This window comes from Chamaea fasciata, unplaced genomic scaffold, assembly GCF_029207755.1.
Source record: "Chamaea fasciata isolate MVZ Bird 193981 ecotype frontalis unplaced genomic scaffold, bChaFas1.0.hap1 SCAF_8, whole genome shotgun sequence".
NCBI lineage: Eukaryota > Metazoa > Chordata > Aves > Passeriformes > Sylviidae > Chamaea > Chamaea fasciata.
This window is the reverse complement of record NW_027094093.1, coordinates 23,635,053-23,649,854: the sequence shown is the minus strand read 5'-3', so window position 1 is coordinate 23,649,854 and position 14,802 is coordinate 23,635,053. Positions and strand designations below refer to the sequence as shown.

The 14,802-nt window shown below is 57.6% G+C and overlaps 1 protein-coding gene across 1 annotated transcript; it reads left to right on the top strand.

Moving 5' to 3' along the window:
• The first annotated feature begins 6,714 nt into the window (after positions 1-6,714).
• Positions 6,715-8,621, top strand: CDK5R2 (cyclin dependent kinase 5 regulatory subunit 2). Its single transcript, XM_066189270.1, has one exon. The coding sequence runs from the start codon at positions 6,751-6,753 to the stop codon at positions 7,717-7,719; it is 969 nt and encodes a 322-aa protein (XP_066045367.1). The 5' UTR covers positions 6,715-6,750; the 3' UTR covers positions 7,720-8,621.
• The last annotated feature ends 6,181 nt before the right edge of the window (positions 8,622-14,802 follow it).

The following is a 14,802-nucleotide window of genomic DNA, read 5'->3' as shown; positions in this document are numbered from 1 at the left end:
GGGACATTCAGTGATGGGAACACTTCATGGGACTGGCAAGCATTAGGGGAGAAAGGAAGGTATGGTGGATTGCATATTGAAGGCGGTGGATTACTTGACCGGGGGATCTTCCAGGTCTCAGCTTCATGAAGCAGGTCCAGGGCTGTGAGAGGAGTCTGGTGGGTGTCAAACTACCTTTGGGAGTTATCATGGTATCATCACAGAAACAATTACTCCTGGACCCCTCAAAACTAAGGCAGCTGGATCTCAGACTGCCAGTCCTTGGTGCAGAGCTGTTGAGGACTGGCAAATGCAGGCTTTTCTCCCAGAGGGCCTTGCTGTCCCTTTGATCCCACAGGGTGGCACTACTTGAGCAGATGCACCTCGAGCACAGGGCCACAGGGCACACAGCCAGGAATTCTCCATCACTGGTCACAGCAGAGCTGATGGCATGGCTAGCAGCAGAGGGTCAGGGGATCCTTGGGGACCCACGCACAACGAGAATGGGCAAGATCCACTTTACATGAAGAGCTTGGCAGGAGATGGAACTCACCCCATCCTCTGTGCAGTGACTGCAGATAGCCCCAAGCCCTGTAAAAACGTGGGGCCAGAACACCACTGAGGACAATCTCCCAAGTTCCCTTGTGACACTGTTGGGAAGAAGGCTTCCAAAAGACTGTGCCAATATCCACTGTCTACCTGCAAGCAGGCAATTACTGCTCGGCAACTGGGACTAATGGCGGTCAGCGCTTGTCACCAGCGCGTATGTAAATGGACATGCATGCTTGTCCTTCACATGTGCATTACCTGGAGGGCTGCGGAAAGCCAGGGTCCCTCCTTGCCAGGATAGGGAAAGGAAGCAAGAGACCAGGGCTGGCCCAGGGCCACCCCAGCAGCATCAAAACGTGGGGTGCAGCTCCATCTGGTGGACAATCAGCCCCGCCCAAGTGTCACCAATTCCCTTTGACCACCACAGGGAGACAACGCACCCCAAGAGCTGGAGCTTACAGCTCTGCCTTCCCAGTCACCACTGGGAAACAGTGCCAGGGGATGCAGCTTCCTCCCAGAGTTTGGAATGCTCCAGCGCTTCGGAATGCGGAGGCAGCACTGACCTGTGGTTGCACACGCTGCTGCAAGTATGCAGCTGCATCTGCACATGCACACAGCCTGGGCAGAGAGCACTAGGAGAGCTGGTGCAGACCCAGCTGTGCCCCCACAACCTGTCCTTTGTGTACTGAGTGTCCCATGTGCCTGCAGGAGAGAGAGGTTAAATGAAGGCAGCCGCCTGCCTGCTGGATGGAAGCAATCCCGAGGGTCTAGATTGTTCAGCTCCTGCCAGCCAGGGAGGTGTGGGAACAACTCTCAACTAGAAGCCAGGGGTCCTGGGCTCAACACCCGGAATCTACATGATCCCGGATAAATATTTGCTGACCGTCAAGGAGTATGCTTGCACAGATGATTTTGTTCCCCCATGCTTCCCTTTAGCCTCTTCTCCCAGGATTCTCTTCACACACAGCGTCCTGTGGCATCCCTTCCATCCCAGCACAGAGTCCTCGTCCCTTCACCCACAGCCGTTTCACTGCCAGGAGACCCCAGAGATGCTCCGAGCTTCTGGCGGGCTGGGAGGTGCTGGGTCTTCCCAGGTGACAGACAGCAGGAAGGAATCACAGTCACCAAACGGGCAACCAGACGCTCTCGCTCAGAGCCGTGGAATGTTCCCACAGCAATGCCAGTGCCCCTGACAGCCAGTATCCCCAAAGCAGAAAGGGCGGAGGGAGGCAAGGAATTAGGGTGTTGGGCCGGGCACACACTTGCCGGAGAGACATCCTGGAGATGGGGAGGGGACCCGAGCAGGGCTGGGCCAGCTGCGGGGGCGGCTGCCGCCAGAGGGCAGCACAGCCCCAGCCCGGCCACCCCCGAGCCCCCGGAGCAGCCACCGCGCCCGGCCTCGCCCAGCTCCGCCTCACCCTTTCGGGGCTCCAGCGCAGAGACCACCGTCAGCTCCCCGCGCTGGGCGGGCGGGGGGTCTCCTGATGGAGCCTGAATTGGTTGCAGGGAGGATAATTAGCCCTTCATCAACCTCTATCACCCTGCGGCTGCGTGGATTTTCTCCTGCCACAAGACCTTACAGATGTTGGCAGGCATTTAAGCAGCCCATGGCGATCCTTGGTACTTCCCAGTTATTCCTTCCTGTTCCACTCAGCGCTTAGAGCTTCTTCCCTAAGGGCTTTAGTGTCAGCAGTCCTGTGAGGAATGTGGGCTGGAAGCATTGCCTTGATGGCAGTCAATCCACATCCTCACCCCTATGTCAGCTAGGACAGCCTTGCCTCTCCCACCAGCAGCCCAGTGCTGAGACCCATCTCTCTGCCCATAGATTAGGAAGCAGAGATGTGGTTTTATGTGGATTCAAGCCCGCCTCTGTCTTGCATGTTTTCCACCCAGAGAAGCTGCATTTCTTCAGCTCTCTGAGCCATTCCCATCACCACCATTCAGCAAATGGCAGGACAAAAATAGCTTCTCTCCAGGGACTGCAACAGGGCTGCTCGACTTGACTGTGCTCTGCTTCACTCTACTGTGTGAATCCAGGGCCGACTGTGCAGCAGGGACTGCACAGGCTCCTCCAGCCACTGTAGGTAGGCAGTCCCCCACCCTGATCCACACTAAGACGGGAACTGCAGGGTAAGCTTTGGTGGACCCACAGCTGTAGCCCCCTGCCCCTGAGGGCTGTGACAGGGACAGGAGACAGGTAATCAGGAATGGAAAAGGGAGAGATGCCTGGGCTGGGATGCTCAGAAGCACAAGCCAGTCCTCCTCCCTGGGCACTGCAGACATCCTGCCAGCCAGGTCCTCTGAGGCTTCCCAACCCCAGGGCTCCCAACACAGGCAGGACTCCTGCTGGAAGCTGTATGCTGTGAGACCTGGGGAGGTTGGAGCATCAGGGCTGTCAGACCTGCTCACTGAGAGATGTACCAAGACTGAGCTCCATCTCCACGGGTAAAGCAGTGCAGGAGCTGGCTGGCCAGCTGCTGCCAGGGAGACGGTCCTTTCCCTGCCTGCCTTTGCCAGTACGGACAGACCATGGCACAGCAAGTGAGCTATTAAAGAACAGCTCTAGCCAGCCAGCAAACACATGCTCTTTCATCATTCTGGAGCAGGCAGGGGGACGTGCCAACAGCTTTAGGCCAAGACCCATCACAAAGCCCGTGTCAAATAGCTCAGTAGCCTGGAAGTTGACTAGGGGGCCCCAGACCCTCCAAAATGCCTTTTATGTCATGGGGGAGCTGGGAGATCTGCCCTGCTCCAGGCTGAGAACTCATGCATTTCTGAGCCAGAGCCCCAGCATGGGAACATCATGGCAGAGACAGTTTGGAGAGGATGCGACAGTTGGCATGAGCTTGCCTGAGCTGCCCCCACATTTCCACCTGAACCAGGCAGGCAGAGCTGCACAGCTCTGTGTGGTGGGAGGCTTAGGTCAGGTGAAGCAGAGCGAGAGAGACTGTCAGGCACCTGCAGGGAACTGTGTGGATCCTGCAGATCAGTGCTAGCTCTCTCAAAGACTTTTTACAGTACTGCCTACAGTACTGGTTTTATACCAGCTTCTCCCTCCTGGTACTGCTGTCTTCCCACCTGTCTCCATCCCTGGAGCCCAGTCAGCTGTGCTGGGAACCCAAGTGCTCCAACTTCCCATCTGGAACACCCCTGATTCAGGACAGGAATATGCCTTTACATGGCCCAGATTAGGGTCTTGGACAAGAAAGCATCCCTTTGTTGGAGCTAGCAGGTCACTGAAATATGTGTTGCCCTGCCAGAGTGACCCTTAGTCACAGAGGATTTGTGTATGCCAACAGTGTCCCTGCAAATCTACCCCACCAATAGCTGAAGATTTAACCAAGGGCAGAAGTCTGAGAGCTTTGAGACTGACTGTGCCTGAAGATCTATCTCATTCCTCCCTGTCATCTGAGAGTATGTCATTCCTGCTGCCTGGAGTGGGAATCCAAATTCCCTAGGGAAGGGAAATGCTGCCCTTCTCTCCTGCTTTGTGCCTTTACCTACCAGCTGACCAAGAAAAAGGCCAAGAAGAGATGGTGTCAAGGATGTAGCTTGGGCTATATCACTGCCTACCATCTTCATGGCTTGAGCCTGAAGAATAAAACTAAAGAGTGGGGAAAAGATCCTCCTCTTTCACATGGAAGTGCAGCTGCCTCCCATGTAAGCTGCAAAGCTGCTTCTTTACCCACATAAGGAACATCCGGCTGTTCTTGTGGGGCTTGGGTAATTCCATAGTGCTTGCAGGAAGCTCTTGCCCCTGTCAGCAATACTGCCTTGGAGAAGGACTCGGGGCCCGCTGACCTCCTCTGCCCCAGGGCTGCTGCCGCAGCAAGACACATGCTGCAAGCAAGAAGGGAATAATGCCCTGGAGCTCTTCTGCTGCTCATAGCTGAGGCCTTGCGCTGCATCACTAAACAGCTCCGATCTGGATTTTTAAAGAGGCTTCAGCCAAATGTCCCCTCCTGGGAGTGGTAGGAGATGCACGCACACTGAGCAGAGTGGTGCTGCAACCGCAAGCACAGCCAGGGCTGGGGAACTCTCTGGCCTCTGCTGTGAAGTCCAGCTCACCACTGCCAAATAAGAATAACCTTTATGAATGAGTTCTGGGAAGCCAGTTTGGGACAGCTCACACAATGTGGGGGAGGCTTCGTGTGAAGCGATCTGAGAGCACTTTCACTTCAACAGGAGCAAGTAGTATGCAGAAAGGTCTCTGCTTCCTCACCTGAAAAATTCAGCTGTGGGTTTCTGATGAGACCACGTGTGCACACCAGAAAATCCTTAAACAGGCAAAGAGAGCAAAGACAACAAGCTCCTTCCTATCCCCTCCCTAGGGCTCCTCCATCTTCTTGGCTAGGTTGAAACCAGCTATGTGTATCTAAAGGTGCTGACTTAATTGTCATCAGGAAGCTTGTCCTGATTTTCTTCCTCTGTATTTATCCCCCTTTACCAAATCCTAATGGTTACCTCAGCCCAGCCTAATCTGGCCTTGAGTAGGTAATGCTGGCCCAGATCCACTTTGGTTTTGGCCACTCCCAAAGCAGACCTCTGCATCTGAGAGTCTGTGTATACACGTGCCCGTTCTTTGCAGATGTCAGTGCAGGGATGGCAGCTGGCCACAGTGCAGGATATGTGGGAATGAGACTTTGCTCTTCATCCCTGCCGTGGCCTAGAGGGCATAGCCTCTCCCCCACTCCCAGAAGGGCAAGTCAGCCCCAAGCATCAGGAGGCCAGTCTAAAAGCCTGAAACATGGCTCCGATTCTGCGCTTTCTTTGCAAACACCTCCAGCATCAGCAGTGCAGTGGAAGTGGGGAGGGGAGAGGGTGGGCTGGTTTAGCTCCTCCCAGTTGATAATTCATTACCGCCTGTTAGCCTGGATCCATCCAGCAGCAGCTACATCCTGGCAACGACATGTGTTCATTTCACACATAAAATGCTGTATCAAAATGCATCCTTGAGACATTCTCCCTGAAACCTTTTCTAGTTGCCTCTCTCAGTGCTTCACTTGTGGGAGCGGTCCCTGCAATTGGGACATTTTGTTCTTAATGGATGCCTGGCACTCATCATAGAAATCAGGGCTGCAGCTCAGGAGAAATACAAGGAGGATCTTCCTGTGTGGAGCATAGAGGCAGCAACATCCATGGCGTGCTCTGATCCATAGAGGGACAAGCAGCATCTGTGCTCATGCACATGGCTGGTTTATCGCACACCATTTGCAATGATGCAGAAGTGCAGCATCTCTTCCCTTGCCTCCTTCTCTATGGGTCTGGGAGCTTTGGGCAGCAGAGCTGGCTTGGGGACATGGAGGTGGTCTTGTCCTGTTTCTCCAAGGTCCCTGACTTCAGCCTGATGCTGGTGACTGTCAGTCTGGTGGTAAATCTCCCTTCCACAGTTGAGCGAGAAGAGGTAGGGTGGGTGAGGGACCCCACACTTGCACAACAAGTCATGGGAGTGCTCCCCCGTGGCACCTTCTGACTCCCTGCGGAGCCATGCCCAGAGCTGGGCTGGTTCTCAGGAGAGGTGAGGCTCGGCTGACAAGCTTAAACCTTTCACGTTGGCCTCTGAGTCACAGCCAGCCTTGCACCCACCCCAAGCCTTCTCCAGCTGCCCTCTGAGCAACTGTTCTTGATCCTCATGCCTCCTCAGCCTTTTCAAAGGCTTTTCTTGCCCACCGTGTACCCCCAGCACCACCGAGCCAGGGGGCTCTGCTGGTCTGGGAAGGTTTATCCCTCCCCTTGTAGGTAAGAATACAGAGCAGGACTTGGCAAGAACAGCCGAGTTCAGACGCCCTCCCTAGACCCTTCCCGTATTCCCTGTCCTCTGGGCTCCCCACCACGTCCCCCACACAAAGGGCTGGGAGCTGTGACAGCATCGCAGGTCCCAGCCCGTCCGCCCGGGCGGGCGCACCGAACGAGCCCATCGGTGAAGGTCACGCCGGGGCGGCGGCCGCCGGGCAAAGCCGCGCCGCGCTGCCCCCCCGTCACCCACCGGCGAGGGGCGGGCGCACCGGGAGCCCGTGCGGCGGCGATTGGCTGTCGGCGGGGAGGCGGGGAGCGGCGGAGCCGCGGCTGGCTGCAGCGGCGGGCGCGGAGCCCAGAGCGGGCGCGGCGGAGCATCTTCGGGCACCGCGGCCCCGGTGCGGGCCGCCTCCCCCGCAGCTCTCGGCCTCTTATGGGCGGTGCCGGCGCCCCGGCCCCCGCACGCCCGTCCCGCTCGGCGTTAGCATGGGCACGGTGCTCTCCCTCTCCCCCGCCGCCTCCTCGGGCAAGGGCGGCGGCGGCGGCGGCGGGGGGTTGCTGGCCGAGAAGGCGTCGGGAAGGGTGCCGGGCAAGGGCGAGAGCCGGCTGAAGCGCCCCGGCGTGCTCATCTCGGCGCTAACCTGGAAGCGGCTGGTGGCCGTCTCGGCCAAGAAGAAGAAGAGCACCAAGAAGGTGACGCCGAAGCCCAGCGGCGGGGCCCCGGGGGGGGGCCCGGGCCAGCCCGACCCGCTGGTGGTGCAGCGCAACCGCGAGAACTTGCGCAAGTCCGTGGTGGGGCCGGCCGACGGCGCCAAGCAGGGCCCGCTGGCCGTGCCGGTGCCCACAGTGCCCTCGGCACCGCAGGAGCTGCACCCGGGCTCCGGCGGGGGAAAGCCGCCGCCGCCACCGCCGCCGGCCAGCAGCCGCCCCCCGGGGTCCCCGCGCCGCGTGGTGGTGCAGGCGTCCACCGGAGAGCTGCTGCGCTGCTTGGGGGACTTCGTGTGCCGCCGCTGCTACCGCCTGAAGGAGCTGAGCCCCGGCGAACTCATCTCGTGGTTTCGCAGCGTGGACCGCTCGCTGCTGCTGCAGGGCTGGCAGGACCAGGGCTTCATCACCCCGGCCAACCTGGTGTTCGTCTATCTGCTGTGCCGGGAAGCGCTGCGGGGCGAAGACATCGGGAGCCAGGCCGAGCTGCAGGCCGCCTTCCTCACCTGCCTCTATCTCGCCTACTCTTACATGGGCAACGAGATCTCCTACCCGCTCAAGCCCTTCCTGGTGGAGGGAGACAAGGGGCGTTTCTGGGAGCGCTGCCTGGGCATCATCCAGCGCCTCAGCGCCAAGATGCTGCGAATCAACGCGGACCCGCACTACTTCACGCAACTCTTCCAGGACCTCAAGAGCGAGGGCGAGGGCGGAGACGGGTCCAAGCACTGGACGATCAGCCTGGACCGTTAGGGAGGTACCAGGCCCCCGGAGCCGGGGGCGGAAGGGGCCGCGCACCGAGGGGCGGGGGAGGCGATGGACTGTCGGATTCCACCCCCTGCCCCCGCATCCTCCTCGCCTTCCCCCTTCCCCAGCCGTCAGTTCCACGGAGACTCTGCTTGGACCCTCCCTGCTCCGGATCCGGCTGCCCTCCTCCCCCGCCTCCGACCCCAGCTGGGAGCTGCGCTCCGGAACACCGAGGCGGCGGTGAAGACCGGGGAGGGGGAGTGGTGTCCCTCCCACCTTCGCCAAGGGGGGGAGGGGGAGGCTGCCGAGGAGCGGAGGCTCCTGGATGCATTTTCTCTAGAAAAAAGGGGTGAAAAAATGGATGTGGGGGCTGGGGGCAGGAGGGCTTGGGGGGGGGGGTATTTTGGGGTGTGGCGGGTGCCCCAGGTAGAGGGTGCATGTGAACGAGTCCCCCGGCGCGGGCAGGGCCACCCCGCACCTCCGCAGCGTTCCCGGTGCTGTCCGTGGTGCTGGAGCTGCCGCGCCTGAGCAGACAAAGGAGAGGCTTGCGGGCAAGGCTTGGGGGGTTTCTGTGTTGTGGGGGTTGCCTTTTCCCCACCACCCCCCGCCCACGTGTGGTATATGACCCCTCCGGCATGGGCGACTCTGCCCCTCACCCCGCGGGAGCCTCCCGCATACCCCTTTGTTCGAGCCGCTGGGGGGGCGCCAACGCCCCTCCCCGCCGGTAAATCCCCCCCGGTGTTCACCCCGAAACAGGGGGCGATGCCTCCCCCCCTTGGCTTGTTGCGGGAAGAGGGGTCTGTGCCAGAGGAGGCCTAGGGTGCCCAAACAGAGGGGGTCTGCTATGGGAGGGGGGGGTCTCCTCTCCTCTTGCTTTGCTTCACTGGAGAATAAAGAGGTGGCCTGGATGGGCCTGGTGGTGGCTCCTGGACTTGCTGGGCTGCGGGGTGCAAGGGCATTTGGGGTAGCACCCCAAGCTCCTGTTCATGACCCACTCCTCCCCAAGAGGGATGGGGGGCGGACCTGGTTCTTGAAAGGGGTTTTACTCCCTAGTGTGAGCTGGGGGCCAATACTTCACCCCACTTTGTGCCCAAGGCCAGTCGTGGTCCACCTGAGTGTCTCTTGGACCCTTGTGAGCTCTCCTAGCCTCCTTCATTCCAGATGGAAATTCCTGATGCCTGTCTTCCACACTGAATTTAAACAGGATGCCACAGTTCATGTCACCTCCATTTTTTTTTAAATTTAGTTTTATTGTTCCTGAAGCTATACCCACCCTCACCTCATTTCTTCCTACCTTTGCTCTGCAGGGCTGGGCTCCCTTTTCCTGGCACCAGCCGGCTGTGGGAACTGTGCTGCTATCCCTGTTACTAGCCCTGTGCTTCTGCAGACCTCCAGGAAGAGGGGTGGAGAATGGAAAAGCTTTGCCTTTTTTAAAACTGGTTGCTATGCTTCAGGGTACTGAATTTGCCAGGACTTCTTTAGCAGAAGCTGCTGCGCATGCTCTCTGGTTGGGGTCTGCATCCAGTGCTTCACAGCCCCTCTGAGCCAGTGCTCCCCTCCACTGGGAAGAGCTGTGCTGGCTCTGCAGGTCATGGGGGGTAAGCTGGATTCTCTCTACCTTTGTGTGCATCAGCAGAGCTGCTAATTAGGCCCAATCTGGCTCATTCAGGCAAAGCTGTGCTGCCAGGAAGACAGCACAGATGTCCCTATGACGGGGGCTGACCTAGCAGGGTGCTGTGCAAGGCTTTTCCATGGCTGTGTAAACCCAACAAGACTGATGCTGCTCCTGTCCTCCCTCTCCTAATGGATGCTCTTGTCCGTGCCTTTAGATTGACATTCATGTGACCTTGTGGTGAGCTGTCTGGGCCACAAAGCATTTACAACCCACCCCAACTCTGGCCATATCCACATCTTGTGATGAGAGAGGTAACTTTGGCTTCAACTGGTGGAATTGGAGCCTTATAGCTCCTATGGGGCTGCTGGGAGAGCCCTGGCTCTCCCAGATCAGCATTTTGCAGGGAGGGAAACTGAGGCTCAGTGAGATGAATACAGCAAGGTGGTCTGCTGCATCACAGGGTAATACCTGAGCCATTGGTACCAGCTATTTCCACCCTGAGCAGTGATGTTTGTCCAATGATCTGTATTCCCAGCTGTAAGGATTTATGCAGTCCCCTCCCCAGAGCTGAACAACCTCCCAGCACTGGAGGATTTTCCCACCCTACAGATCTCCTTAGAGACACTCACGGGGTTATTCCAGCTTCAAGCCCCAGTCTTTTGAAATGCTTCCAGCTGCAGTGAGGCCATGTCCTTTCCCTCCTCCCTTGTGTTTCATTGATTAAGAGTCCTAGGCCTCACTGGGGGATTTAGGAAGAGCTAATTGCAGACTGGTAATTGAAGACAGCTTGGAGTCTCTGGAAATGTCAAGGAATGAGAGAGGAGCTTAGATGCTCCCATGCATTTAAATTTGCATCAGTGGCTCAGCCAGAGCCCTACTGGAGAGAGGGAGGGAGGAAGACATGTCTGGTTTTCCCTCCCTCAGAGGACCTTGTAGAGCTGCTGGGGGGAGCAAGGCAGGGGGAGCACTAATCTTACCTTGTCTGGGAGCTTTCTTCTCCCCCCCAAGGCAAAGGAGATATGTGAGAGAACACAAGCAAGGCTAGGTACTGAGGACGAGACTCTCAGACAGGCTAGGGAGCTTGTTTTTTTCCCTTTTTAAAACTGTGATTTGACATGCCAGACTCCTGTGCTGATGCATGATTGATGGCCTGGACTCAAGAGCCAGCAAAGGGAATAGCTAGAGCTTGTCTCCAAACTTGTGACCCCTGCAGCCACCAGTGCTCCCTGAGGAGCAGTGAGGGACTGAGACCCTCTCAGGAGGGGCTGGGAAGTCCCCTGTGCTCCCAGCCACGGGCCCAACAGTGTGTGGGGTCGCAGGGATGGGAGAATTCACATCAGATTCGGAACTCGGAGGTAGAGCAACAGGGCCAAAGCAGTGATCAATCACCACAGGGAACCAGGTGAGGGATCCCAGCACTTTCCTCGTTTGAAATTCCTCCACCGGCAATCCATCTCCTTCCCATGCCTCACAGTGGGTGCCCTATCTGCTCCACATTGCAGCAGCAGAGGTGGGCACTGCAGCCTGCTGTAAGTTCAGCCCCTCCTGCCCCAAGGAGGTCTCTTCTGAGGCCAAAGCACCCTGATCTTCCTTTCCAATGGTGCACGGGGCTCTTAGATGCACCCTGGGTGACAGTGGATCGCAAGGATGCATGGTCAAATGTGAAAAAGGGAGTTTCTACCTGGAGTCAGGGTAAAAGCTCTGGGATTTTCCTTGCCTGCCTGTTCTGTCTGTGGAGCAAACTCCATGGGTGAGATGAGCTGGCCGTGGCACTGGGGCATGGAGAGGTGACAGGCAGCTGGAGCAGCCAGCCTGGAAACCCGTGCCTCTTCCTGTCAGACAAACAGCAGAGTAGCTGTGCTTTTGCTATTAAGAGTTGTCATCATCCCCCAGAATGACTTGGAGATGCCCCATGGGAGGAAAATGTTCTGGATGATGCAGAGCCAGTACCTGCATGGCTGGTGAGGGACCTGCCTTGGCCCAGCTTTCTATGCAAGCCTCTCCTCATTTGCCTGCAAGGATGATGGAGAACACGTTCCTGGAGGCAGATGGAAGTGGGAGGTCTCTCTTCTGTCTCTGTGGGAGCTACTTGAGCACGGGCTCCATTGCACCTTTGGGCTGTTGCTGCTCTTTTGAAATGAGGATGGCTTGTGGGTGCAGGTTTCTGATTGCTTCCTTGCCCCATGGCACTTGAGTCACAGCTGCTAATGAGGTGCCTGTGGGGGAGCACACGGGCAAAGTGACCCGGGGAGATGGCAGCAAATGGCAGAGAGAGTATGACGGGTCTCAGACTAAATTGCCTGATATTTGTACTCAGATAGGGGCAGGATGCTGCCACATTGTATCATCTGATGGAAGACACATCCAGGTTGGCTGGAAACCTACAAGAGCTCTGCCTGCGCCTAGGATGTCCCAGTGGCAGGCATGAGACTGACGGAGGTGGGATGGCAAACAGTTTTGGCTCCCACTGTAGCCAAAGCATGGCTGATATGTTTGGGAATGAGGAGCACAGACTGGGGACAGCTCTGTGCCAGGAAGTTGGGGCAGATGAGGAAGGGGAACTGGCTACCTTGGAGCCCTGCTGTGATGGTTAATCCTTTTGCCACAGAGCCTGGCAAAGCAGAAGGCCAGGGCTGCATAATCTGGGTCGTTACCTCCTGCTCATTGAGAGCTGAGCACGGAGGTTTCCCTCCTGTGTTGTGCCCCCTGCCTCTGTCACAGTCCTTTGTCCTTTCTGAGGACTTTGCTCCTTAGGGGACAGCCAGGCAGAACCAAGCTGTGACCGAGGGCAGATGTGGGGAGTCTGTCCCAGGGAGTGAGTATCCCCTGGGCTGGAACAGGGACTGCTCCCTCATCAGAAGTCCTGCATTAGAGCATAATCTGGCATTAGCGCATTAATCCAGTCCTCCTGCTACTCAGCTCCTGCCCTCAACAAAGTCCACACCAAGGTCTCAGTGTACAGCTGGGCAGCAGTGGCACCAGGACACTCTCCCTGCCTGCCCCTGATGGGCACCAGCTGGTGCAGCAGGAGCAAGGTTTGGAGTTATTGTGGCAGTACAGCTTCAGCCCTCAGCACATTGCCAAGGGAGAAAGTATCTTTTGGAAGCATCACCATTGCTTCCTTGGAGAGACTTCACACGGGGTTTTGGAGCCTGCCTGCCTGCACCTGCAGGCTCTGGCTGAGCCACACTAAGTCACGAAGCACTTTGCAGGGAGCCGGGCCAAAAGAAGGTGCTGTCTGGAGAGAGGATGTGAGTCAGCAGCTTGGGGGTAGGGGGCTGAGGAGCTAGTGCAGCTGGGATGAGGAGAGAAGGAAATAGGTGGGAATTGGGAGAGCTGGAGAGGATGCAGGAGTGGGCAGGGAGGTAGACTGTGTCCCCCAGGGCAGACATGGTCTGGCTGTACTGCTCTTCCCAGCATGAGAAATTAAGAAAGTGACAACATCACTAAAATAAGAGAGGGACTAATCCATTCTCCCTCTGATCCATTACGGGGAGCTGGAAGATATTGGAGGAGTTGGAGGGGTCCCCCTGTCATGCTGGCAAGAGGCCGTGGTCAGGGCAGCCCTCCTGCCAGCTGAACAAGGCCGGATACAAAGATATATTTGTTTTTTCGGGTTTTTTTAGTAGGAAAAATAATCCTTCTTCCTTTAATCACAGGGCAGCAGAAGAAGCTGCCAGGCCATGTGCTCTGCTCCCTCAGACTGCCCAGCACAGGCTGAAACCCTTTGGGACTGTGTTCCCCATCTCACCCTACACAGGGCACCCAGGGACTCCCTGCAGGTAGGTTGGAAGTCCACTGAGTGCAGCTGTCAACCACATAAAATAGGCTCTCCACCAGCTGGTGCATCCCACTGCCAGAAATGGTGCTTCCCCATCTGCCCCCCGGGCTGGGCACCCCTGCTCAGGGCCATGGATGATGTTCTAAGGGGAGCTGTGCTGGGCTCGGCCCTGCTTGCCCATTGGCAGGATTTTGCTGCAGTCTGCTCCGAGCCGGTGGTTTTGGTGACTGAAGAAAGCTGCAGAAAGCAGCAGTGCCGGTGGACTGGGTCAGATTGGGCTCTGGGGAGGGGGGAGGCTGGGCTGGGTGAAGGCGGTCCTCTGTTTCGCCCTCCGATAAGCTCAACATATCATGTCGTGAGGGGAGGTTGCTCCCAATGGGGTCTGAGGATGGGAGCATCCCGAGTTGCCATGGTGACACCGGCTGCATCCTCAGGCAGGCGAGAGCATGGCTGGTGCAGTACCGCATGGGTGTCCCACCCACTCCCCCACTTCCTTCCTGGCTGCCGTCCCTGGGGAGTGCGGGGCTGGTGCCCGGCTTTTGGCGTTGCACCCTGGGGACAGAGCGATGGGACTGTGCCAGGTGAGCTCAGAGCAGAGTGAAGCAACCCGCCAGCTGCAGCCTGTTGCACTGCGTGTGTGCAACGGTCCTCTCTCTCCCAAAAAGGTAAGTCTCCCTTTTCCCTAGCTTGCCCCGCCTCCAATCCATCAGGGATCCAGGTTGCAAGGTCGGGTGTGAGGTGGGGGCTGGACTCACCTGGGCTTCCCTGCTGCAGACACTGGCAGAGGGATGGGAAGAGGGGGGAAGGGAGGAGCTACTAGTGACCCACATCCCTTAATCCGTGTCCTGCCCTGCGTCACGCAGTTACCTAAGTCCTGAAGCAGGCTTCCCCGGCGAGGGCACAGCCCTCTGCCCCGTCTCTGAGGGAGCCAGTTGTGGCCATTTCCTCCATTTTGTCCTTGCAAAGTGAAACTTGAGGCCAGGTGGTGTCTTCAGCCTATTTTGGCTTTGGTTGTGTGGGGGTACGGACTCCTTGTCCACCTCACTTCATCTCCTGCCGTCTCTGGAAACCAGTCTGTGCAACACTGAGAAACCCTGGAGGTAGGGATAGCCCCTTCCCAGTCCCTGCAACTCCTTTTGCTCTCATGGGCTCTCTGCCAGCAGCATCAGGCCCCCGCCACTTCACAGCCTGAGCCCTCCCCGGAGGACACCCTGACATCAGATCCCACTCCCTTAAGCTGATTAGGGCAGTAAGGATGCATTGGAGCAGATGCCACCAAGGCTATGAGAGTGACCAGACCCTGGAGGGATGCAGAAGGGGCAGCATGGAGCCCCGAGATTTGGGAACTGCTGTGATCTGAGGTGTGAAGGGAGAGGAGGTGGGGGGTGACCAATCCTTTTGTGGGCTGGGTAGTTGCATGACTCCTCCTACACAGCCAGTTTGGTCCCTGTGGCAAGCCTGGGAGCCTGAGAACAACCTCTGGAGGGGTGTCTCAAGTAACCCAGAGATTTCCAGCTCTGTCCTATCTCTTGGGGATTGTAAGAACCAGAGGTGATGCCTGGACAAAAGATGATGCAGCCAGCCCCTTCCCACCCCAGCCCTGAAGGTGTTCTGGCTCAGATGGGAGAGGATTTGTTGCATGGTTCCCCCTCTCCCCAGCTTGCTTCAGACAGGAGAGGACACAGGTCACAGC

Coding starts and splice junctions, on each gene's coding strand:
- CDK5R2 (XM_066189270.1), top strand. CDS start 6,751: ATGGGCACGGTGCTCTCCCTCTCCCCCGCCGCCTCCTCGGGCAAGGGC.